Raw genomic sequence first — 25602 nt, forward strand, 5'->3', positions numbered from 1 at the left:
AGAGCGTTTGGATTCAGCCTGAGCGCCTGATGTGACCATGTATGGTGTTTTTATAGAGAAGCACTGACAAATGTAGGGTCGACTTGCAATATTTGAACTGAACGCACTGTTTTGGAGATATTTTAGACATTTTCCTGGACCCAGTTCTCTATACGTCCACTATTTTGCCATTTATATGACAAAACGGGCCACTTATGCCTTTTTTCTCTCAGATGCACAAACATAAGTTCTTTAAAAAAGGTCAAGAACCATTTTTTAAGTAAGTTCAGGAGAGAAGAAAAACAACAAAATACCCTCTTTGCTTTTTTTTTTGAAGGGTATTTGCACAATTCACACCATCTAACTACTTTTGCTACCTTTAAAATTACAAGTTTCTGCTGAGTGTACAATTTTAATTCATACTCAAACCCACATGTGTCAAACTTAAGGCCTGGGGGTCAAACCTGGCCCTTTAGAGCATCTAATTTGGCCCTCAGGAGAAAGTAAGTGTCGGAGAAAACATACTTACCAATGATTTCAGTTGTAGATCTATTCAATGAAACTCCACAACATTTGTTCTTCAAATTGTTGATGGAACCTACAATTTTTCAAAATTCTGCATATTTCCACAAATTATGGTCACAAAATGAAGGAAATTTCAAGTAAGTCTCCTGCAGGGACTGATATCTGTCACTTATTGCTCAAATATTGTCAGTGCCTTACATATTTTAAATATGATTTATACTTAAAAGTGCCAATTAAGGCTTTTTAATGCTGAAATTGGCTTGTTTTATTTCCTAAAATCTGCGCCCCACTGGCGATCAAACTGGTCCGTATTTGGCCCCTAAACTAAAATAATTTTGACGCCCTTGCTCCAATTATTATTATTCTTATTCTTATTCTTATTATTTGTTTATTTGAGTGAGACAATGTGTAATAATGTACAGCCAACGTTGTAAATGCACCAGATTTAGCTAAAGGCTCATTTCCATCCGTAGTCCCATTAACCTGTGACGTCAAAACAAACAAAAAAAAAACAGCTTCTTTTCATTTTTTTACGACAGATAATTCCACCTTTATATCTTCATATCTTCACAAAACAAATTGTCTTTGTGTAACAATTCTATATTTCATTTCATGCCTGAAAAATGTGATCGAAAATTGATATTTTATACAAGGAAATCCATTTCCAAGATCTTTTGGGAAAGGTTGACATCTGGAAGTTTAAACAATCTGTCCTTCTGCTTTCATGGTGAAAGTGAACCAAAATGTCAGACCTTTAAATCCACTGGTTGTGGTTTGAACTGGCTCCTGCTGCAGGTGTGAGAGAGGAAACAAGGATGTAGAGTTTAAAGAGAGGCTAGAAAGAGAGCAGCTTAGCGAGGTTAACCAGCCTGGCTTTATTCCCTGGCTGCTGCTGCTGCTGCTACAGACATTCCTGGGTTTAGTTTCACTTCAAACATTTAGACAGAGGTGTCATCGCTTTGGACTTTTTCACAAAAGCATGCTCCAAGGATTTTAATGAGTCAGACGCCGCTGCTTGTGTGTGTGTTTCTGCATATTAAAGTTGGTGTTCAAATATCAACGCTGCATTAGCATTTTTATTCTATTTTTTATTTTTGTTCCTTCTGATTTGCGTCATGTTGCACATCTAACTGCGTGATGCCAATATAAGTTTGTGCAGCCCCCAAAGTAAATACACAAAATGACAACACAATGTGCAGAATTACTCCAAAAAGATGCAAAATGACACCAAAAACACACAAAATAACAGAGAATGCACAAAATGACAACAAAAATGTGCAGAATTACTCCAAAAACACACAAAATTAAACAATAAACAGACAAAATGACACAAAAAATGCACAAAATGACTCTAAAAACATACAAATCTACAAAATAGACTTTAATATGACTTCAAAAACACACAAATTACTTCAAATCATTAGTAAAAACCCACCTGTTCAAACCGGCTTTTCCATAAAACCCTTTTTTGTTTTATTCCCCATGTAAAGCGTCTTTGAGTGTCCAAAAAAGCACTGTAAAAATGTAATGTATTATTACTAATAGCGACCAAAATGCACTAAAACACTTAGAAACACAAAATGACTCCATAAATGCACAAAATTGCCACATAAACAAAATGATGGAAAAATACACTAACACACAAAACTAGAACAAAAATACACAAAGTGACTCCAAAAACACAAAAAAAACTACAACAAAACCACGCAAAATGATGAAAAAATACACTAACACACAAAACTAGAACAAAAATACACAAAGTGACTCCAAAAACACAAAAAAACTACAACAAAACCAGGCAAAATGATGGAAAAATACAGAAGGTGATGTAAAAATAGTCAATAGGACAAAGATATGCACATCTCGCTCTGTAATACTGCATTTGAACAGAATTTTTTTTTTAAATTTTGCATAATATCTGCTATCCCAGATATGTCAGGACTTGGATCTGACTCCCAGCAGATGGATCCATTTTGGTGCAGATGGAGAGAAAGCTCAGGTTTTCACTGATCACCTGATGCACAATCAATGAACAAGTGTTTACCATTGCTATAAGCCTAATTTACAGTCTTATATAATAATATAAACATGTTCATAAAGCAGGACCTTGTGAATGTCACCTGTTCCCCTGTAGATAGAATCCAGATGTTCCTTGTGCACATAGTGTTGTTTGTTTTCTTCCTAGATTTGCTTCATCTTCTGGTTTATTTTCAGCTGTTGCATAATGACGCTCTAGGCACAAACGCCTAATAGTACATTCTGTCAATTTTAGAAATGTAAATTCTCTGTAGTCTTGTTGGATTCCTGTCTGATGGGCAACTGTTACCATGGTAACCATTCAAAGTAAGCCCATCAAACATGTTAGAATGTCAAAATTAAACTTCTTAAACTGCATAAAAATGGAAATTTCTTCACCTTGGGAAGAATTGCTCTCTTTTGGCTTGTTAGTGGCTAGTTTTGCTATCACAGCAGAGTGAGTACACCAAATGATACAATAGGCGCTAATATATGAATTTACAAACACACAAAAATGCACAGAATTACTCCATAAACACACAAAATGCACAACATTACTCTAAAGACATGCAAATTGACAAAATAGACACTAATGTGACTTTGAAAACACAAAGAAATTGAAACACAAACACACAAATGACTCATAACACACAAAACTAAACCAACTATAACCTGCAAATAAAAACACATCAAAATAGACAGACAACAAAATCACACAAATTTGCAACAAAAATTAACACCAAAAACACATAAAATTATAGAAAAATACACAAAGATATGCATAAAGTGAGTATAAAAACAGACAAAACGACAAATCACACTCTATTACTTTACAAACACACAAAATTGCAACAAAAACACACAAAGTGACACCATGAACACACAAAACTACTATAAATAATACAAATTGACAAAATAGACACTAATATGACTTTAAAAACACACACAAATTGAAACAAATATACAAATTGACACCACATACACACAAACGGACACACAAAATGTACAAAAACACTTTAAATTATACAAACAACAACAAATATGGACAAAATGACTCCAAAAACACACAAAATTACACCAAAAACACATTAAATTATAGTAAAATACACACAAAACAATGCATAAAATGACTATATAAACAGACAAAATGACAAATCAAACAATAATATGAATAATTAAATACACACAGAATGACACCATCTGTGCAAACTAAGAATATTTATTCAATATACAATATTTACTATACAGTGCTGTGAAAAATATTTCCCCCCTTCCTGGTTTCTTACTTTTTTGCATGTTTTCCATAGTTTAATGTTTCAATTTATCAAACAAATTTAAACATTAGTCAAAGATAAGACGTGTAAACACAAAATGCAGTTATTAAATGAAGGATTTTATGAATGAGGAAGAAAAAAATCTAAAGCTACATGGCCCTGTGTGATAAAGTGAAAAAAGAAGTAAGAAATCAGGAATATACACCACTGTATATCTTAGAAATATCATCACTGGCTTAGCTTCGCCCTGACGTGACATCTACCTGGAAGAGAGATTGTATGAATAAGTTCAAGTCAACCTGACCTGCTTTTGCAACACTTGTAATAGTTTCAACCATCTTCCTGTTTTTGTCTTTGTCGCTTTTTATTCGGGCACCCGATCAAAAATAAATGGACACAATTCAAGTGCTTTGAAAGGCATAATGGACCACTCGATGTGACGGTGGTCGATGTGGCGGAGCTTAATGTCCTTTGGCGGTGTCCAAACACACAGAGACGTATACAAACACCTGTGCCATCCACTTTATCCCTGAGCTGACACCAGCCTGCTTTAGAGGAGCAGAGCAGAGCGAGTGCGGGGAAAACGAAAGCAAACATGATTTTCCTTTGATGTGGCAGATGCACACAATCGTAACAAGCCCTTTGAGAGAAGGAGAGACAGACACCGGCTGTGTCTATTTAAGCCTTTTTTCATTAACGTGTGCGTAGCATGAGAGATGCGAGGCTTTAATGAGAGGAGGCCATATGACGGGGACACAGAGAAGCACTGAGGTGCAGCAGTGGACCTGCAGCATCATCATCTCACACTACAATAACGAGCACTCTGAGCAGCTCGGGGCACAGCGAGGCGAGAGGAAAAACTGGGTTTAGGGTTCACTGGATGATTTGACTGAAAGCGCTGCTTCGACAAGATAGAAGAGCGGAATAATGAGGCAAAAGCGCCGGCTCCTATTCAAATAAAGGCCAGCATTTTTAGCATGATAACCAGCCATGAGTGTAATCATCCAGTCATCCTGCAGAATGGCCTTTATAACTGGCTGCACTGTCAACTGTCAGAGCAGCAAAGGAAAGTCCAATGTGCTGCACAAGCACACGGAGAAATACTGAGCGTAAAAATAGCTCCAACAAAAGACCAGTCGATACTAAAGTACGTCTACTGGGCCCTGGGTTTGGTGATAAGGGAAGCTTGACCCTTCACACACACACACACACACACACACCAACTATAACCTGCTCTGCTTAAACCTTAAGACATCCTTACAATAGGGCGACTTAGTATTACAGAGCAGACATGGTCAACTAGCGGTCCGCCCCCCGATCTAAGTTTGTGCAGCCCCCCAAAAGGAAATACACAAAATTACAAAACAAAATACACAAAATTACAACAAAGTTGCGCAGAATTATTCCATAATGATACAATATAATAGCCAAAACAAAATTGCAAAAAAATACTCTAAAAACACACCACTTAACACAATAAACACTAATGTGATTTTAAAAACACACAAAATTGCAACACAAACACACAATGCGACACCAAAACACAATAAATGACACATAAACTGCACAGTTACCCTAAAAACATACAAATTGACAAAATAGACAATAACATGACTTTAAAAACACACAAAATTGCAACACAAACACAGTGTCACCAATAACACACAACATGACACAAAAAATGCACAACATTAGTCTAAAAACATACAAGTTGACAAAACAGACACAAATATGACTTTAAAAACACACAAACATTTAAACATAAACACACAAATGACTAATGAAACACACAAAATATGCACAAAATTACTCTGTAAACACACAAATTGAAACAATAGACACTAATACGACTTTACAAATAAAATTTCAACAAAAACACACGCAAAATTACTCGAAAACCATATAAGTTGACAAAATAGACACTAATATGACTTTAAAAACACACAAACATTTAAACACAAACACACAAATGAATAATTAGACACAATATTACAATGCAACTACACAAAATGACGCCAAGACTACACAAAATGCACAATCGTGCACTAAAACATACAAATTGACACAATAGACACTAATATGACTTTAAAAACACAAATTATTGCAATAATAACATGCAATATTAGACCAAAAACACACAAAATGATGGAAAAATGCACAAAATGACTCTTCAAAACAGACAAAACAACAAATCAAGCACTAATATGACTTTAAAAGCACATATAATTACACCAGCCATGGAAGATTATTTATTCAATATTTAATAATATTTACAATATTCATTAATATATTTACTTATTCCATATTAGTTTTTAATAAGTTGTCCCAAACCATTTTATTCCTAATATCGGCGGGCCGATAGTATCGCCCATCTCTATAAAAGTCTTTCACTTGAGGTTGAGTGTTTTTAACTTGTTGTCCAGGTTTGGATCAAAGCATCTGTATGAAAGGCTGGTCAGGCTCCACCTTGCAGCGTGTGCACCTCCTCAGTGTCAGGCAGGTGGTCCTGGTGTTATTGGTGATTTATATGCCGTATGTGGGCCATCAGTCAAAGTGAAGGGCAGCGAGCAGTCCCCACATGGTGTATTTATGTGCTGCTAATGCCCTGCAGAGTCAAAATTAAGGCTATAAAACATGGCTTGAACTTTTTCCCGCTCATATCTGCGCTCTGTGAAGTTTGTTCCCTCACTACTATCCTTCCTCTGTGAGCCTTTGTTCTCTGCATTGCAGCCATGAAAGCACCTGAGTCATGATATCTGTGGATGGTTAATTTAGGAAAGCAGGTGGGCAGAGAGATAAGTCTTTTCTCACTAATAAATCCCTTTGCAATGAGGCCAACTGAAGTGAATTTTAATTTGTAGCGAGTGGAAACACTTTGGATGAAACTAGCCTTGAATGACCACCAATCAGAGCTCTCTGGGTGTGTCCGAATATTCCCTCCTATCTCCTTTCCTAGCCACTTTTCCTTTAACCCCCGGAAGTGGCGGCCATGGTAAGGAGCGTTCCAATTCTCTAAAAGCTAAGGAAAAAAGGCTCAATGCTTCTTTTTATAACCTCCTTTAGCCTAGGAAACACTGATGCATCCTTAACCAAAGGAGACTAGATAATGCTACCCCACAATTCCTTGCGGTCACAACATTTAAAGGGGCCCACTTATCCGAGTGTTCACGGAAACTCATGATGACTAAAAACAGAGCGCTCAGTCGTTGAAGAAAAAGGGATCTGAGACATTTTTAGCCATACTATGTTTTATTCTAGATATTTATCTCACCTAGGAATGCTTTGTGTGGTTGTACATGTTAAAGTCTACAATGTTATGTAGGCCTATGTCTTACATAAATGTAACAATTTCATAAAATCATACTTATTTTGTATTAATGTTGATTTCTGAGTAGAAGGTGAGTGTGAACAACTATTCTCAATGTGACGTTCTTTTAGTTTCACTTCAGTTCCTCGTAGCCTGGCAACCTCTTTTCCTTTGATGTACATTCAAACCTTGTGATATTTGAGATTATATCAACGGTTAGAGGCACTCGGCAAAGTATTATAAATGCGCTTTTAGAAACAAATAAACTGATAAATGTGCTTTTAATAGTCCATTTTTGGACATTTGTCACTAACCTTCGTTGCTGTCAGATTATTACGTCACCTAGGGGAAGTGTACGGTGGCCTTAAAAGCTCACAACACAACACAGGATGACGAATGCCGGAACACAAATCAAAAGCGCAAAGAAGAGTGAGATTAACGTTGGTGTCGGTGCCCTATCCTTTCACAGGCCTGATCCTTTCCGTCACTCGTGGATTTTTACCGGACTGCTTTCTTGTTGTTGTGCGCTTTCATTTTGAGTTGTGTTGTGAGCTTTTACGTCCACCGTAGAAGTGCGTCTCATTGTCAAAAGAATGTGATGGCCTTTCCCTAACTCCTTTAGGAAGTCTCCTAACAACTTTCCTTAACCTAACGTCATCCCTGAGGTTAAGGAAAAGTGGATATGAAAGGAGATTGGAGGGACTATTAGGACGCAGCCTCTGATTGGCCGAACCATCTCCTAATTACAGGTGGACTGATGTGATTGGCTGAGTAGTGTCTAATCTGTGAGTTTGGTGGCGTTTGGTCCATAGAGAGGCTAAGCTAACGCTACAGCCTTGTTTTACAGCTACAGGCTAGAGCTATAATTAAACAGCCCAGACCAGACTAATGGAAGGAGGAACTCTGTGTGTCAGATGACTAATTGCTACACTCCGTCTCTCTCTTTCAAAGCGTACACACACTCGTTTCATTTGTGTGTTCTAATCTAATGTAGCTCGCAGACTCAGACTCTCACTGAGGAAGGTCGTTTCCTCCTCTTCGTCGTTTCTCCCCCAGTGAAGAATGTTCTGGACTTAATGAGAAGCTCCTCATTACGGTTTTCCTCTTTTCTCTCAGCTTCTTATCTTTGGGATTTTTTTTTTTTTTTTTTTAATGCGACTCTGGGCGCTGCTCTGTGATGTAACTGACCTGAGAGTTTAGGAGTGGAATGCACTTTGTGGGTTTTACTGTAGATACAATCTATCACTCATAATCACGCCCCAAAATCTCACATTGTCGCTTGTGTAATAGTTTTCATTCTTCACTGTAAATGTCCTGCCTAGAGGTGAGGGTGAGGTCATTGAGAACCTCTTCAAACCATTTATTTATTATATTTCCATTTTATATCCAATAAAAAACATATTGGTAAAAAGTTACTGGTAGCTGTCTTTGATCATTTGCAGTCATTTTTAGAGAAACAACTGTAAATCTCTAAAGCAGTGGTTCTCATACTTTTGTGTGTTCCCCACTTTGAACGAAGGTGATCTATCAAACCCCACCGACGCCCGTTGCCCCCTAAATAATTCTGACAAATAACACATTTTCAAATTAATTGAACTAACAGGGAACAAGAAACATCATATTTCTTTTTTTTTTTTTTTTTTTTACTTGTCTGCACATGCTGTCAAAGGTCAACACCACAGGAAGTGCAATCATTATGAGACAGCAATGCATGTTTTGTTATTGCAATAAAATACATTGATTTATTTTATTGCTTAATTGTGACCATCACCAGCCCTCCCTAAGGAAGGGTAAGAAATCTTTTATTATAGGGAGGATATAAAAAGGGAGAGCAGTGTTAACATCATATTTCAAAATAAATCACAAACTAGATTAAACAGAACAAATGTAAAAGTGCACAAGTCAAAAACACAGGTGATAACAGAACATTGTTTGTAAAAAATAAACAAAAAAATAATTATTTTTCGAAAGTTTGTTAATTGTTCCACTCCATGTGGAGTACATGCAGACGTAAATCGTTTTTGCACTTTAGTTCCACGTTACATTTTGTTGCCGGTCGCATATCTAAAAATTAAATGTAATAATTTAATGTTTTTACACTTTAAGAAGCACTGCGTGGTTAAAGGGTAAAAAAGGATAAAATGTAATAGTAAACAATGTATGAAAAAAACTTTCATTTATTTTTGAATAAAAAAAGATTTTAGAATCCAATTGCATTGTAGATATTTTTTTGTAATGATTGTCAATTTATTTTCATTTTTCTTCAATAGTCAATATTCTGTGAAGCAAATAAATTCTATTAAAATTGACAGATTTTGTGAGGTCATTAAAAAAAGTGGAATAGCTGCAATAACTTTATTTTAGATTATACAAAATGATGTGTTACTTCTTCTTAATCTTCTCTGTAAATCATTTAAAGGGGAAGAGTTAATGTTTTATTATTATTATTATTATTATTATGTAGTTTTACTCGAACATCTTTGATGACAATGTTTCCTTTATAGTTGCAAAGAGGTGGAAAATTTCTGGTAATTTTCAATGAAAACTTAAGCTTTGGAATTTAGGGAATATTAGAAAATATGAACTTTTCGTGCAATTATTTATTTTAATCAAATGGAAATTAAGAGTAATTTAAAATAACTATCATATCTTAACATAAATATTAGCAGCCATTCACAAATACTACAATTAAAGAACATAACATTTCAACTAGGTTTGCAAAATTCTGGGAATTTTCAAAATTGGATGATATGAGATTTTTTTTATTTATTTTTTTATTTTTTTATATTAAAGGTCAGGTTAAATAGGTTTGGGAAAATATATATTTTAGCATCATCAGTTATTTAAAAGCTACTCCCAATTTCTGGTTATTTCCAATAAATAATTTCCATCTAAAGTTTATTTTCCGCCCACATACAGAGGAGGATATGAGTGCCCCGTGACCGATGGATGGATGGATGGATGGATGGATGGATGGATGGATGGATAGACGAGTTGTAACATTTCATCATTTTTCTCTCTTCCAGATACGATGGAGCCGTGGTGGGCGTGGCAGTTCACTCTGGTCACCATGGCAACCCTGCACCTCAGCCCCTGTCGCGGCATTGAATTCATCTCCGACACCGTGATCAACAACGTGGTGGCGGACCCTCGCACCGGCCGCCTCTATGTGGGTGCAGTCAACGCCCTGTACCAGCTGAGCCCCAACATGGTGGTGGAGCATCGCATTGAGACGGGCCCTAAAAAAGACAACCGCCAATGCACGCCGCCCGTCACCGATGCCTGCGAGGAGGCCGTGGACACGGACAACCACAACAAGCTGCTGCTGGTGCACGGGGGCAAGGACGTGCTGGTGGTGTGCGGCAGCGTCTACAGGGGCATCTGCTCCCTGAGGAACCTCAGCAACGTGGAGCAGCTGCTCTACTTCAGCGACACCAAGGGAGAGAAGTCGTACGTGGCCAGCGCCGAGGAGAGCGTCTCCGTGGTGGGGGTGATGTCGTACTTCACCAAGGACCGGGACAACCTGACGGTGTTCCTGGTGAGGAGGAAAACACACACACACACACACACTGACAGCTTTATGTAGTTTCCAGAGGTAAATAAATAAATGAAATGGAATGATCTCTACCATCTGTGATCCACTTCGAGTAGACACAATAAAAGTTGAATTTGTTCAGGAATTAGATTGGGGGCCATATGGGAAATGTGCGCCCTTGTCAGCTTTTTTTTTTAAAATGTTTTTCAATTCATCTCCAGCAGGCAGCGTCTCTGGATTGCCTTTTTAAAGATGGCTCATGTCGTCTAATAGAATGGCCTCTCAGAACATGCGAGAAGAAGCTTTTGATTGAAAATTCTCTTCAGATATGCCGACAGTCGATTCCTTTTTGCGAAGGAAAGACGGAACAGTTTCTGTTGACATATCATCTGTTGGTGATACAGACAGAATACAAAGGCCAAACTTTACCCTCTTGGATCTGTTTTTGCTGATGTAAGCTTAAGCAGATAATACCATAATGAAAGGAAATACACCCAATAACACTGTGTAATAATTAAAAATAAACCTAGACTTTGTTTCCTGACTTTATTATTAGGGGTGTAACAATTCGGTTTAGCAACCATTCAATTCAAATCACAATTTGTTGTTTCAGATTCAATTCATGGACGATATCAGTTAATTTATTTATGATTTGACACGAAAAGATTCAGTGACTTGAAATCAATTCAGTAACTTTTTAGACAAAATAATAATAATTCACCCAGTGTGACTGAAATAAATCCCTGACTACTGCACAGTACAGGTCAGGTTTTTTAGATTCCTGATGTTTCTTGTAAGGAAAATGTCTATAAATTAATTATGGACATTTGTATTTTGTATTTTTTGTTTTTTTGTATTTTTCTTCCATTCGTTAAAAAATAAAAAAAAATAAAAATTAATAACATAAAAGTTCACAAACTTTGAATGAAAGGGAGCAGAAAGAAGAATAATCTTCAATCTTCAAGCAAGTCAACAACATTTTATTACATAAAAATACCTATTAGCTTTACCTGACTCTTCTGTTTGGTTATTCAACATAGAAATAATACAATATTAAGTGAAACCAATATCTTTTAGGTTAAATGAGCAGTGGTTGAACCTGATACTTTCTGCATCGTCTCGTTCTCAGGTCGGTAAAGGATACGGAAGCCACGACAGCACCAAGCTGATCTCCACCAGGATCCTGCAGGACTACGGGGACTGGGTGGTCTTTGACAGCATCATCGAGGCCTCTGCGGTGCAGGCCAACCCCTTCGTCCTGCGCTACCTCCACGACTTCCGCTTCGCCTTCAAAGATGGCGACTTCGTCTACTTCCTGTTCTCTCGGACGCTGGGCGTGCAGGACACAAAGAACTTCACCTTCGTGTCCAGGATGTGCGAGGACGATCAGGGTTATTACTCCTACACGGAGCTGCAGCTCAACTGCAGCAGCAGCAACAACAAGTACAACAAAGCTCAGGTAATCGCCGCGCTCCTCTTTTTCTGCTGCAGGATGTCCGCGTCAGCGTTTCTGTAAAGACTCACTCTGCCGTAACCGAAGAAAACAAACACTCTATCTGTTGTTTGACTCGCAGGCTGCCTACGTAGCAGCACCAGGGGAAGCGCTGGCGAAGAATTTGACCGACTCAGGCCAATATGGGAGCGTTTCTGCCACCGACAAAGTGCTTTTTGTCATCCTGACCTCTGATGAAGACCCTTCCAACTCTGCCATGTGTACGTTTCCTCCCAATTCCTCCCCAGGTTTCTGATGGCTGCTAATGAGTGCAGGAAAGATTTTTACTGTATGTTTTCAAACAAGATAAAAGAGTGCTTCAAACTTGCAGCATAGTTTACAAACGCAGATTTTGTATAAGAGACAACGGCAACTGGCAACTGACACTAAACATACACTGATTAAATAAAAAGTACATAATTACAGGAGAATACACAAAAGAACAACAAACATACTTAAAAGGACAAAAAATACACAAAAGGATTAAAAAAACATACAAAATGACAGGTAAATACACAAAAGGACAACAAAGATAAACAAAAGTACATCAAAATACACAAAAGGATTCAAAAACATTCAGATTTACAGGAAAATACACAAAAGGACAACAAATTTACACAAAAAAATGCAAAATTACGCAAATGGACAATAAAAATACACAAAACAACAGTAACAATACAAACACTGACCAAAAAAACACAAAGGACAGTAAAAAAAAACACAAAACATGCAAACAGACAACAGAATACATAAAATGAAAATAAAAATACACACAAATAACAGAGAAACTCACAAAAGTTCACTAAATGACTCATGACATAAACTTTGTTCTTTCCTGTATTAATGCTCAAATTGGATTATTATTCTCAATGCTGACAGGAATATTGATCATTTTCTGTCGCTACGTTCTTATAAGTCGCCGTCTCTGCTGGGTTGGACGTTACATTAAGTAGTTAAAAGTGTAATATTTCTTTAAGAAAAAGAGAACCTCAATCCTTACTGAACGCTGTGAAGAGAAAGTTTCCTGAGCTGTGAAGATAATAACCAACAGTTTGATTAATCTGCTACAAGCAGGAAGAAATAGTCCTTTACATTTTTTTTTTAAAGGCCAGTTTAATCCAAGCACACTAACTGCATTGGCTTCTAATAGTTCTGCTTTAAATTAATAGCTCCTGTTCGTTCTAATCAGCCATGTCGGGCATTTTCAGATTTGTAGTGCACACATTCATATAAATCAGACCTCATCGATCTTCTCCAGCCACTACAAGGGCACTGAGTAATGCAAAGGGTCAGTGTTTGATAGATAGTTACACTGTTCGCCTAAATTATCATCATTAATATTCATGTTGGGAGTAAAATATTAATTATATCAAATACCAGGGGAGGTTTAAACTCTTTTCTGTAGATGTTGGTTTTTGACTCAATGTGAACTCAGATTAAATACATTAACATTCATACTTAATCGTTTTGTGATCTCAAACTAAGCCAACAATGATCTCATGTTTCTCTACATTGCTGCTGTCATATCATCGTCTGCCACAAGAGGACACTGTTCTTCTTCTTCATCATATTTATACAATCAGTATATTAATCAGTGGTTCTCAAATTTGTTCTTCTATTTGGGGTCGAGAGACACTGGGAGAGGGTCGCCAGATGCTTTCAAGAAACAGATTTTTTTTTTTGAGCGATTTGAGCCCATTTTTACACTTTTTCACACTGAACACACCACATTTTAACCTATTTCCATCACTTTTTCTTGCCACATTTTTGCTCCCTTTAATGCATTTTTTCTGCATTACTCCCATTTCTGCCACTTCTTCATTAAATTTCAATGCATTTTCAGCATATTTTTTCCACTTTAAAGACATTTTCAGCACTTTTAAACCCTTTCCACCACTTTTCCCACATATCTTGACCCATTATTCTCACTTTTAACCTCTTTTCACTATATTTCATATTTATTTTGGCCAATTTTACCACATTCACGATTAGTATTGCCCATTATTTGCCAGTTTAAACTAATTTCTCCTACATTTTTAAATCCCATTACCCACAATTTGCAACGTTTAACCAATTTCTGTGGATTTTCATCACTTTTAACTAGGCATGTAACGATTCACTCAACTCCCGATGCGATTCGATTCACGATACTGGGTTCACGATACGATTCTCTCACGATTTATTTTACAAAATGGAACTGTAGACAAATTTTAGAAAATACTGTATTATTTTCCTTTTATTTTTCATTGTCAAAAGAATTCCTTTTAAACTATTCAAAACAATGCAATTTAACTAAAAATAAATCTTGAATGAAATAAATAAAGGAATAATACAAATGAAAATGAAGCCTATTAATTTAAATTCTGGTTCTATAATAAACAATGCAAAACTGCATAATAGTTCTTTTCTTTTAAAAGTGCAACTGAAAATGTATTTTGTGCCTTAACAATTGGACTTTAAAAAAAAAAAAAACCGTGATTACACTGATTTACGTCATATTTGTTTAAACCAGCAGAGGGCGCTGGTAACACAGTGGTCGGTTGGCATGCAGATATCTTGCAGTGAAGAAGAGAAGCTATGCTAGCAGACAGAGCTAATAGAAAAACGTGACTTTTACAGATATTAAAGTAATATTACAGATATTCTTTCGGTGCTAAAGGGGTAATGAATCATTTATTAACATATTTAAGAGTAGAAGGCGGCCAGAAAGAAAGTATTAGCAGACTCCGCCCGCCGCCTACACTTGTGGATACCCTCTGCTGGTTAAATAAAGTACTGCAATTCAATTTTCAGAAAATTGACATCAACCGTGATACCTATGAATCGATTTTTAACTGCCTTACGATTAATCGTTACATCCCTACTTTTAACCCATTTTATTTCTGATTAAAACAAGAATTTACTTCTTTTAGATGACTATATCATATGGCGCAAATTATAATAACCTTCCTTGATCACAGTGGATATTATTAATAAAATAAATATGGTTATCACAGATTCATAGAACAATGGACCATCGTTTTGCTGACTTTATGGATGGACCCCAAAAAAATCTCTCCCCTTTATTCCCCCTTATAGATGATCCTGTCTCCACGTGACTCTTCTTCAATGTTTATTTTAACTTTATTTTGGAGGTTGTGGGTTGTAAAGGTTAAAAATCACTGATATATTGGACTCCACATCCCACAATTCTGTGTGTGTTGTCAATATATTGTATTTGTGTGTGTGTATGTGTGTGTACTTTTACTTTTAATAACTCCTACTAATGTGTTTGTCACTATTTCCTTGGTTGTTGGACTTTATTGCGTAAAGAAATAACTAATATTACTATTAAATAGTCTTATTATTTGTATTACTGCAGGTATGTACCCACTGAGGTCCATTAATCGCCGTCTGGTGGAGATAATAGGGGCCTGTTACAGCTACAATGGCCTCATCAACAAAAAGGCAGCTGTGTACTCGCCCTATTCCTCCAAGTCTGAGGAGCTGTGCAGTAATAATCAGGTGGGAATCTGCCCCGATCACAAAAAAAATCATCTTTAATTTGAATGAAATAAAGGGTGTGGTTACATCATGCTTTGCTTCTTCCCTTTAGAAGGACATGGCTGAAAGATACAGGTGCGGTGCAGAGTTTCTACCGTCCCCGCTGGCCAGTAAGGCTGAATTCGCCCTCACGGCTGAGCCCACATTGGTTCGTAGGAGTCCGATGGTTGCTGTGGCAGTCGCCGTGGAGATGGGACACGCAGTGGCCTTTGTGGGTACTGCAGCCGGAGAGGTAACACAAGCTACTTACTTTCCTACTTTCTGCTTTCATCAATAGTGAATGTTTGCATTGACTGGTTTAGACTTTAGACCACCTCTTTTCAGCACCCCTAATTACCAGAACCTTCATAAGAATAATAACGAGGAAATACAGAGGAAGAACTGAAAGAAATGAGAAAATAAAAAGTAATAAAAGTCCAAAAAAACATTTTAAACAAGACTTAAAGTTGTTTTTCTAATGTATTGTTGTCTTAGGCTGTTAATAAATAAATAAAACAGTGTTAACCAATAGTACATTATATTCCAGACTATAAGTCGCACTGGTGTATTGGAATTTATTGTTTTCTTTAAAAAAAAATCCACACATACGTTGCTGTGTGGCTACAAGTCATATGCCCAGATGTTAGACTGCTTCCTATTGGCTCAGTGCAATGCTAATGGACACCTCGTCAGTGTGCCCCAGGGCAGCTGTGGCTACAATAGTAGCTTACCACCCCTAAGTGTGGCGTAAGAATAATCCCTTGATTCTGTAAAGTTACTTTGAGTTCCCAAAAAAAGATTTGTATAAAATTGATGTATCATTATTATTATTATTATTATTATTATTATTATTATTATTATTATTTTTAAGCCAATTGTGTGTCTTTTTTTATAAGAGGTGTTCTATTAGCTAAAGGAGGAGCTAAACCCTAATCGATTCAACCAATCAGAGCCTGCCAATAGCTCCTATCTTTTGTGAAAAACAAAGGTTCCGTGTACGCCTGCTCCTCCTCACTGCTCCATGTCTGCGTATCAGTCCATTTACAGCTAGCTATGGTTATTGTTTACTGTAATCAGGCTGCTGCTAGCATGCTATGCTAACTGTTGGTCAGCTTTACTGGGTTTAAACCCAAGTCCATCCCAGAATGTAGTCGGACGTGAACAAACTTTACGTGGTGGTTTTGATACTTCATGCTAGTTACTGTATTATGGTCAGAAATCTAATGTGGCTTTGCAACACTGTGAAAAATTGTTCTTTCACTTTTTTATTTGTTTATTTGTTCATTGGATCCACATCAGCTTACACCATGAGGGTTGCTGGGATCCGTAAATGTAACAAACCGACAGAAATACATAAAAAGTTACATCAAGACACATTTTCCTTACACCAACAAACAAATAAAAAATACGTGATATATACATTAAGATTGGTAAAGAAAAAAAATGATTTCACACGTTTTTCAGGTCCCTAGGCAGTTTGTTCCATAAGTGAAAAGCTCTAAAATTGACATTTGTAAATAGTTAATATTAGTACGATTGGTGACTTTCACACAGTGATTCACATTTCACAATTTTAATCACTAGATGGTGCTCTGCCGACTGGCTAAAGAATATATATTTATGTATAGGTCGCTTTGCCGTATAAGTCGCTTTTTTAGTTTTAAGTGGAAAAAAATAGTGACTTATGCCCTGGACAATAGAGAACATCTACCATACTGTACCACTGCTTTATGGGCTTTCATTAGTGTAAAGATTACTGATATGATCCTACTCAAGTAGAAATACTGTTACTTGATTTCAATTATACTCAAGTATAAATAAATCATACATAAAATACTCATTTACAAGAAAAAAGTAGCTCAAATAAATAGTACTTTAACCCCCCACATTTTTTTTTTTGGTAATAAATCTTGCCGTGGTTCTTTTACATACAGTAAACATCTCATGTATAAACTTAAAAAGAAAGAGACCAAATCTACCACAATTGGAACTTCATTTATTTTCCACAAATCTGTATAAACTAAAAGGTTTTTCAAAATGTGCATTTATTTTTTTAAACAAAATAACACCAATGAAATCGTCAGTAGTACAGCTACATTTATGGACTCTAAAACAGATGCTTTAGAAAACTATGTTAAGGTTTCATTTATTCAGACCACTTTTTTTCAGGAAATTGACTTTGATCTCCTGACATCAAAGTGATCAGCAGATGCCTCTGAAGAAGGCTGGCAGTTGACAGTCGAAACATAAGCAAACAGTCGAAAACTAATAATTTACAAAGAAATGTTTTACTTATTTTAAAACATACTTAAGTACAAGTAAAACTATTGATTTAGAAGTATACTCTAAAAAGTACAAGTACCCATAAAAACAACCCAATTACAGTAACGTGAGTACTTGTAATCTATTACTTTCACCTCTGCTGTTTTGTCTTTATACTCTGGGTTCAATTTTCATCCATCAACAAACTAAAGAGCAGTTTATTTGTTTGCGTAGGTGCTGAAGGTTCACTTGGCTTCCCAATCTGAGGTTTACGGACGAACATTGGGCGAAGTGAGCGCCAGCAAGGTCAACAAGAACTTGCTGCTGGATTCCAGCCTCCAACACTTGTACATCACCACGGAGAAAAAGGTCAGCCTCCCTCAGATTGTCCACTGATTGATTCTTCTGTTACCAAATCTATTTCTCTCGCCCACCATCCATCCATCCATCCAACACCTCCGTGTCTCCGAAGGTCAAGGACTCTGCCGCGTGCTTACTTCTGGTTTTCCTCCTTCATCCATCAAATCTACGCAAAACCAGCCTTTCATTTATTCAGCCTGTCGTGTTTGATCATTTAGTCGTTGGCCTGGCTAACACCAATACATCCGTCTACATTACCGCACACGAGTCGCGCATTGATGCACTCGCACCGTCTCCTTCTCTCCCGCTACGTTTATTGTTTTCCGTGCTGCCTTTTGTCTCTCCATCCATCTTTCTTTCCTTTTTGTCCTTTCGTCTTTCTGTCATCATCGCTCTCTGAGGCAAGGTTGATTGTATTGATTGAGAAATGAATTAATTACAAGAGAACAATTTACTCTGATCAAGGCGAGTGACAACGGTGCATCTTGTTCCTTTTGTTCATTGAGATTTATTAGATCGGCCTCTCGTGCCAGGAAGAGAAATGATTTCTCTCAGCTGGCTGTGACGACTTTTCTCTAATAAAATTTCATCAATGCAAGGTTTAACAATACATCACAATTTAAGGTTTCACCGGTTGTGCATCAGTTCCTTATTGTGTACATTCATTCAATCCGACTGTTTGCTATGAGACTAGACGAGACGTTGCATCTCTTTTCTGCGTCTCATGATGGATGTCAAAGCCAGGTTGTAAAACGTCTGAGCAACAAAACTGAATCCAAGTACTTTACTGTGCATTTCTAATAGAGAATCATCATTTTTATATGAATACAACTTTTATCCGTGCACAAACCACAACGTGACCATGGCTAATGGTCAATGCCTCCAGCAAAACTGACCATAACCTCATTTCTTGCCCAGTACCTTTCACCTGGCCTCAGTCTACGGTAGTAATGATAATGATTTTAACATTTTATTAATTTAAAAAAAATAAATAAAAAATGTATGCAATTTAAAATGTTTTTTTAATGTAATTTTGAATTATTATTTTTTAATGTAATTTGAATTATTTTATTGTAATTTTTTATTTATATATTTTTTATTTATTTAAATTCTTTTTTTTATTGTTATTTTTATTATTATCAAATGTATATTAAATGTGTTTTTAAATGTAATTCAAAATTTTATTTTACATTTATTTTGTTTTTATTTTTTCATGTAATTTTTAATAATTTTTTAGATGTAATTTTTAATTATTACTTTTTATTGAAATTTTAATTATTTTTAAATGTAATTAAAACATTTTTTTAAGTAATTTTGCATTTTTTCATTTATTATTTTAATTATTATTATTTTTATTATTATCATATGTATTTTTTAACCGGTAGAATGTGCATAACTTGCACTGTATATATTGTGAATAGACCACTCCCCCCAAGGACTACAGATAGAAATTAAGTCTGGTACAAACATCTCTGTTTTTATAACTTAATGTATTTGTACGCTGTGCAAATAAATAAATAAATATATGAAATTAATACATATGCTAGTGTGAGTGCACTCTACGATCAGCCACTTTTTTGTCTAATAAAAACTGGCCAAAAGCAACATAATGATGTATTTAAATGGCTTGGAAATGTTCTTAGTCTCTAAAAAGAAAATTCTGTTTTCGTTGTATTTCTTTTCCCACTTTGAAACAAAGTTGTAAATTCTAGAGACTTTTCTATCACAACTTAATGACTTTACCGTTAAAAAAGTTACAACTTCCAGCTCCGGATGTAAAAGTTCATAAACCATGACCTCATACCTTTCCAATCTTCTGCCATCTATTTTCAGATCACCAAGGTTCCTGTCCAGGCCTGCCACCTAAAGACTGACTGTCACTCCTGCGTGGCCACAAAAGATCCGTACTGTGGCTGGTGCGTCCTGGAGGGAAGGTGAGCAATAAAACACCTCCTCACCTGATTTATAGAGAAAAAACACAATAAAACAAAGCCGTTTCAGGCTATATGCAGATGAGCTACTGTTAATTTCAACAGCGTTTATACAAAGTGAGCAAAAAATAAATTATGAAAATCATTGTAGGGGAGTTTGGAAATAGATACTTGGAATCTGTTTGATGATGAATACCAAATATAGTAGTATATATCAGACATGGGCAACTGGCGGCCCGGGGGCCACATATGGCCCTCAGTCTAATTTCTTTGCGGCCCCCAAGGCAAATCTCCAAAAATTTTAATTCGAGAAGTTGTAAGGAATGTAAAGCCCAATATATTGCAAAGTACACAAAAACACACAAAATGACTAATGAAACAGACAACAAAAGACAGACACAGCAACGTCTTAGACGAACAAAATTACTACAAAAACATCAACAAATTACAGAATAGTTCCAAAGACACACAAACTGTTAACAAAAATACACAAAATGACAGGATAATACAGAAAATAACAACAAAAAAACAGAAAGTGCCCCCAACGATGCACAAATCGACAGCGAAAATGCCAGAAAAATAGACAAAATTAGAACACAAAAAATAACAAAAACACATAATGATAAATGAGCCAAAAAGACAACCCCCCCCCCCCATATTAATGCTGATCATTATTCAAAATGCTGATGTTTAGAATGTGGCCCTCGGATCAGACAGTCACATTTTTGTGGCCCCCGCTGCGATATAGTTGCCCATCCCTGGTATTTATGCTGCTTTCAGGTGCACCAGGAAACAGGAGTGCAGCAGGTCGTCAGAGGAAAACACGTGGCTGTGGGCTCCCGATCAGAAGTGCGTTCAGATCGTGGCCTTTGACCCCCCCAACCTGAGCTGTAAGACGACGCAGCAGGTGAGAGAGACGAGCAAAGAGGGTTTTTTATTTTGTCTTGCTGTGGGGCTGAAACTTCCCTCAGGCTTGCTGAGCTGCAGTTTAAAACCCAGTCAGACCTGAAACTCCCAGGAGTCAGCAGTTGTTCTGTCCCACCCTGTGTGTTTGGTACGTGGACCCCTGAGGGAGCTGATTTCAGTATATCCAACAAAAAAAATGCATTTTCACATTTTTGTTCTGGCTGACGGCTGATTTTTAAACATCTGTGTGGTTTCACTTCACACAGTTATCTTTGTGCTTCCTGGTCGGGTTGCATCGCATACAGAAACAGCTGATGATGCTTTGTTTATGGTGGATTCTGTATAAATAACAGCACTTTTATTCAGTCTAACAAATATCATGACAGGTTTCTCTCTGTGTGCTGAGAGGTTGTATCCTCTTGGGAACCAAGGTTTGTGATTTTCTGTCTGTTTGAAGCTAAAACAATAACTCACAACTTAGACTTTATAATATGTCTTTATTCTAAATGCTCTGACATTCCCACGGTAATGGACAATTGATTGTTTTACTGAAAAATATAAGCGACACTTACATAAAATGACTAAATATATCAATATATATTATCCTAAATACCAGATAAATCCATTTTATCACCTGATTTCAATTTAATTTTAATAACATATAATTATGTGTAAAAACTGTATCTTCACATTAGATTTGCTGCTTTAAAAAAAATAAAAAATACAGACCAATAACTACAAAAAGTGAATGAAGTCCTAGGGCAGACATGGGCAACTAGCGGTTCGAGGGCCTCATACAGCCCTCAGACTTATTTTGTGCGGCCGCCAAAGTAAACACACAAAGTTACTTCAAAAACACACACAAGATGACTAAAATAATCAAAATGACTCCAAAAACACACAGGAGGACTACATAACCGACATAAAAACATGTAGAATTATAGAAAAATACACAAAATGAAAACAAAAATACACACAAGATGACTAAAATAATCAAAATGACTCCAAAAACACACAGGAGGACTTCATAAACAACATAAAAACATAGAAAACAATGATGAAAATAACTAAGATGAAAACAGAAATACACACATTCACAATAAGTCACTTAAAATGGCAACGAATACATACAAAATTTTTAAAAAAAAACAACAAAATGCAATATAATTGACCAAACATCAACCAAAATACACAAAATGACTCAAAAACACACATAAAGAAAACAGTAATATAAATATAAATGTTTTTTTCTCATAAAATGTAAATTCTGCAATCTATTTTGAGTGTTTACATGGAAATATTTGTGAAAATAATTTCGTGGAAACCCATAAAATCTGTTTCTACAGCTACTTATATGATTACAATAATTGTCCCATTATTAAAACACACATTTCCTATCAAACTGCCCAGTATCTTCCATGTTATTGTTGGAATTGAAACATTCCCGTTAAATCCCCTCAGTGGAGAAGCAGTGGAAAACCTTGTACGTACTGTATGTGGCACCAGGGACCTTGAGCCTGGCTGTTATTATCACCGTCTGCTTTTTCTTAAGTATTATTTTGGTTGTTTCATCGCAGACTACAAAGTGTTGTTTTCACATTCTCCAGCCATTCCAGCTTCTGTCCACAGATAAATCACTTTAAAACTTAAAACGTACAGGCTGCGTTGAGCTCTCCTGTTTAATCTCCTAAAAGAGGAACAACAGAATTTATCACAGTGAGGGCCACAAACATGTGACCGTCTGATCCAAAGGCCACGTTATACAATAATGACCAAACTGACCAATAATAAAAGACAGAACACATTGTTTTCTTTATTTCTGTTGTCAGTATTTTGTATTTTTGTTGTCATTTTATTAGTAATTTTCATACATTACATATATGTGTTGTTTATGTGTGTAGTTGTTGTCATTTTGTGGAGTTTTTATGTTGTTTTGCAGTCAATCTTTTGTGTTTTTCTGTAAATTTGTGTGGTCTCATTGTTTTTGGTCTTTAATATGTGTATTTTTTTTTGGTCCTGTAGGAAATGTTGTCATTGTGTGGTGTGTTTTTGTTGTCATTATGTGAGTTTTTGTTGTCATTATGTGTGTTTTTGTTGTCATTATGTGAGTTTTTGTTGTCATTTTCGATATTTTTGTCATCATTTTTAAGTTTTGCTGTTGTTTTATGTATTTGGTTGCCATTTTGTGATTTTGTTGTTTTTGTGGGTTTTTTGGGGCATTTTGTGGGTTTTTGTTGTTTATTTTTTAGATTGTCATGCTGTTTTTCTTGCTGTTTTGTGTATTTTTTGTCTATTTTTGTTGCAATTTTGTTGGTATCTGTTGTTGTTTTGTGGGTTTTTTTCACTTCATTTATATTTTTGTTCTCATTTTCTGGGTTTTTCTTGTATTTTTGTATTTTTTTTTTCTTTTTGGTTATCTTTGTTCTCATTTTGCAGGTTTTTCTTGTCTTTTTCTGTATTTATTTTTCTTTTTGTCTATCTTTGTTCTCATTTTGTGGGTTTTTCTTGCATTTTTGTAATTTGTATTTCTTTTTGTCTATCTTTGTTCTCATTTTGCAGGTTTTTCTTGTCATTTTGTGTATTTATTTTGGGGGCTGCACAAAGTCCCTATTTTGGTCCATCAGGAAAACTCCGACATCTTTGTGCCATTGACATTTTAAAATCCTTACTTCTTGCTATGCTTGGTTGGTCCTCTGAGGTTTTTCTGTTTGGCTTCATATTCGTTTCCTTCGCACTGAAAACTCTTATCGTTGCAGTCGACTCACGCTGATTGCATATTTTCCTGTGTCTGGACGAGACAGATTCCTGTCTGCTGCAACTTTTTTACTGGTTTTGGAAGCAGATTATTTGATATGATTATGGTAAAGTGTAAAGATTTCATCATCAGAGCACATTTTCAAAGGGCGCCACTATCAAAAGGAGAGTAAACTTTAATCATGTTAATCCCTCAAGAGTAGAATCATCCCACACGACAGCATGAAAAAGTCCCAGGAAGGCTTTTTCAGTAAAAACGCTGCTGTTGCCATTTTTAATAAAAACACTTTGTATGAACCAGACAAAAGCTTTTATTCTCCTCCTCCTCTTCATCCACCTTTACCTCTACTTCCTTTGTGTGGATCAACACCAACCGTCACATCTGAAGTGTGAACAGGAAGTAGCAGAAGGTTGTTTAGGCTGATGAAGGATGATTTTAGTGTAACGCTTCATCAGGCGTGACGAGCGCTCAGAACAACAATAACAACAACATGACTGTGGGATAATGCAATCAGGTCAGGTGATGATGATGAGCTGGCTGCAAATGGAGGGACGTCGATGAGGTGGAACTGATCTGTATGTGTGTACGTTTTAAAGTTCTTTAGTTTGTTCACAACTTTGCTTCTATGTTGTTGTCTTTTATTACAATCTGTGTACCCTTTGTTCCTTGGTTATTCAGTTTGAAAACCAAGTCAAAATAACAAATTAACAGTGTAGTTATTTTGTTTTACTGACCAAAATAGAAATACAGAAAAACCAAAGACCAGACAAGCAATGTTTTTCTGTTTTAAAATTAAATCTTCTGCTTGTGTGATTTTTGGACATTTATGGGAAAACTATGGACGTGAGCTTCATGTTTTAAGCTCGCCACACAGAGGGGACCCACAGACGGGGGGGGACTTTCACTCTGCTGCGTTGTCCACCCCGCGCCGATGGCAAAGAGGCGTAATTTGTGTTAAATATTTATTAATGCTGGAAGTCCAAATCTTTGCCAAACAGTGTGACGGTCCAAATAGTATCCAAATAAACATCCAAATAGATTCCAAATAGATTCCAAATAAACTGACACATTTGACACTTTTGCCAAAACAATTACAGGATTTTTGAGAGCAATAAAAATATTTATTTTGCACGTTAAAAATACCGCTAGCCACTAACGGCAGCCGTCAACACACACGAAAGTTGATCACAAGAAACGATGATCACCAGCAGATTCATTACACCACCTCTGGTTCCTTTACTCACACATCATGTGCATGTTTTACACAACATTCATTCTTTTAAATGTATTTACTGTATGTATTAATAATGCTTCCATTCACCAGTTCATCAGTAATGTGACTCATGCGTTGCTCCGTCATTGGTCCGGAAGTAAAAGTTTGCCCCCGTCTGTGGGTCCCCTCTGTGTGGTGAGCTTAAAACATGAAGCGCTCTACCATAGTTTTCCCGTAAATATCCAAATATCAAACAGAAGATTTAATTTTAAAACAGGAAAAGGCTGCTTGTCTGGTTTAGTCAAATTTTTGAAATTTCCCCAATGATGAGAGATAAGCATTTTTTTATTTTTGAAACTGATCCATAATCAGTATATTGATCTGGATCCCCTCAAAAAATGTTTTGGAACCTTCCATGGTGTAAGGTCTATCTTTGGTTCAAATTTGGTCAAAACTTTTGAGGTAATCCTGCTAACAGACCAACACATAAACACAGGTAATACAGTTATATCATTAGAAATGATA

At 36.2% G+C, this 25602-nt stretch overlaps 1 protein-coding gene across 4 annotated transcripts in view; it reads left to right on the forward strand.

Moving 5' to 3' along the window:
- Positions 1 to 25602, forward strand: part of plxnb2a.1 (plexin b2a, tandem duplicate 1) — a 250675-nt gene that overhangs the window by 175729 nt on the left and 49344 nt on the right. For 3 of the 4 annotated variants that reach the window (XM_028449132.1, XM_028449133.1, XM_028449129.1), the window contains 8 exons: positions 10128 to 10639; positions 11766 to 12095; positions 12211 to 12349; positions 15490 to 15632; positions 15724 to 15903; positions 18147 to 18281; positions 20106 to 20206; positions 20984 to 21110. In XM_028449132.1, coding sequence (XP_028304933.1) covers positions 10133 to 10639; positions 11766 to 12095; positions 12211 to 12349; positions 15490 to 15632; positions 15724 to 15903; positions 18147 to 18281; positions 20106 to 20206; positions 20984 to 21110 — 1662 coding nt within the window. In that variant the 5' untranslated portion in view covers positions 10128 to 10132. The remainder of the gene's footprint in view (positions 1 to 10127; positions 10640 to 11765; positions 12096 to 12210; positions 12350 to 15489; positions 15633 to 15723; positions 15904 to 18146; positions 18282 to 20105; positions 20207 to 20983; positions 21111 to 25602) is intronic. The other variant, XM_028449130.1, reaches the window with a different exon arrangement.

Source organism: Gouania willdenowi, chromosome 6, assembly GCF_900634775.1.
Source record: "Gouania willdenowi chromosome 6, fGouWil2.1, whole genome shotgun sequence".
Lineage (NCBI taxonomy): Eukaryota > Metazoa > Chordata > Actinopteri > Blenniiformes > Gobiesocidae > Gouania > Gouania willdenowi.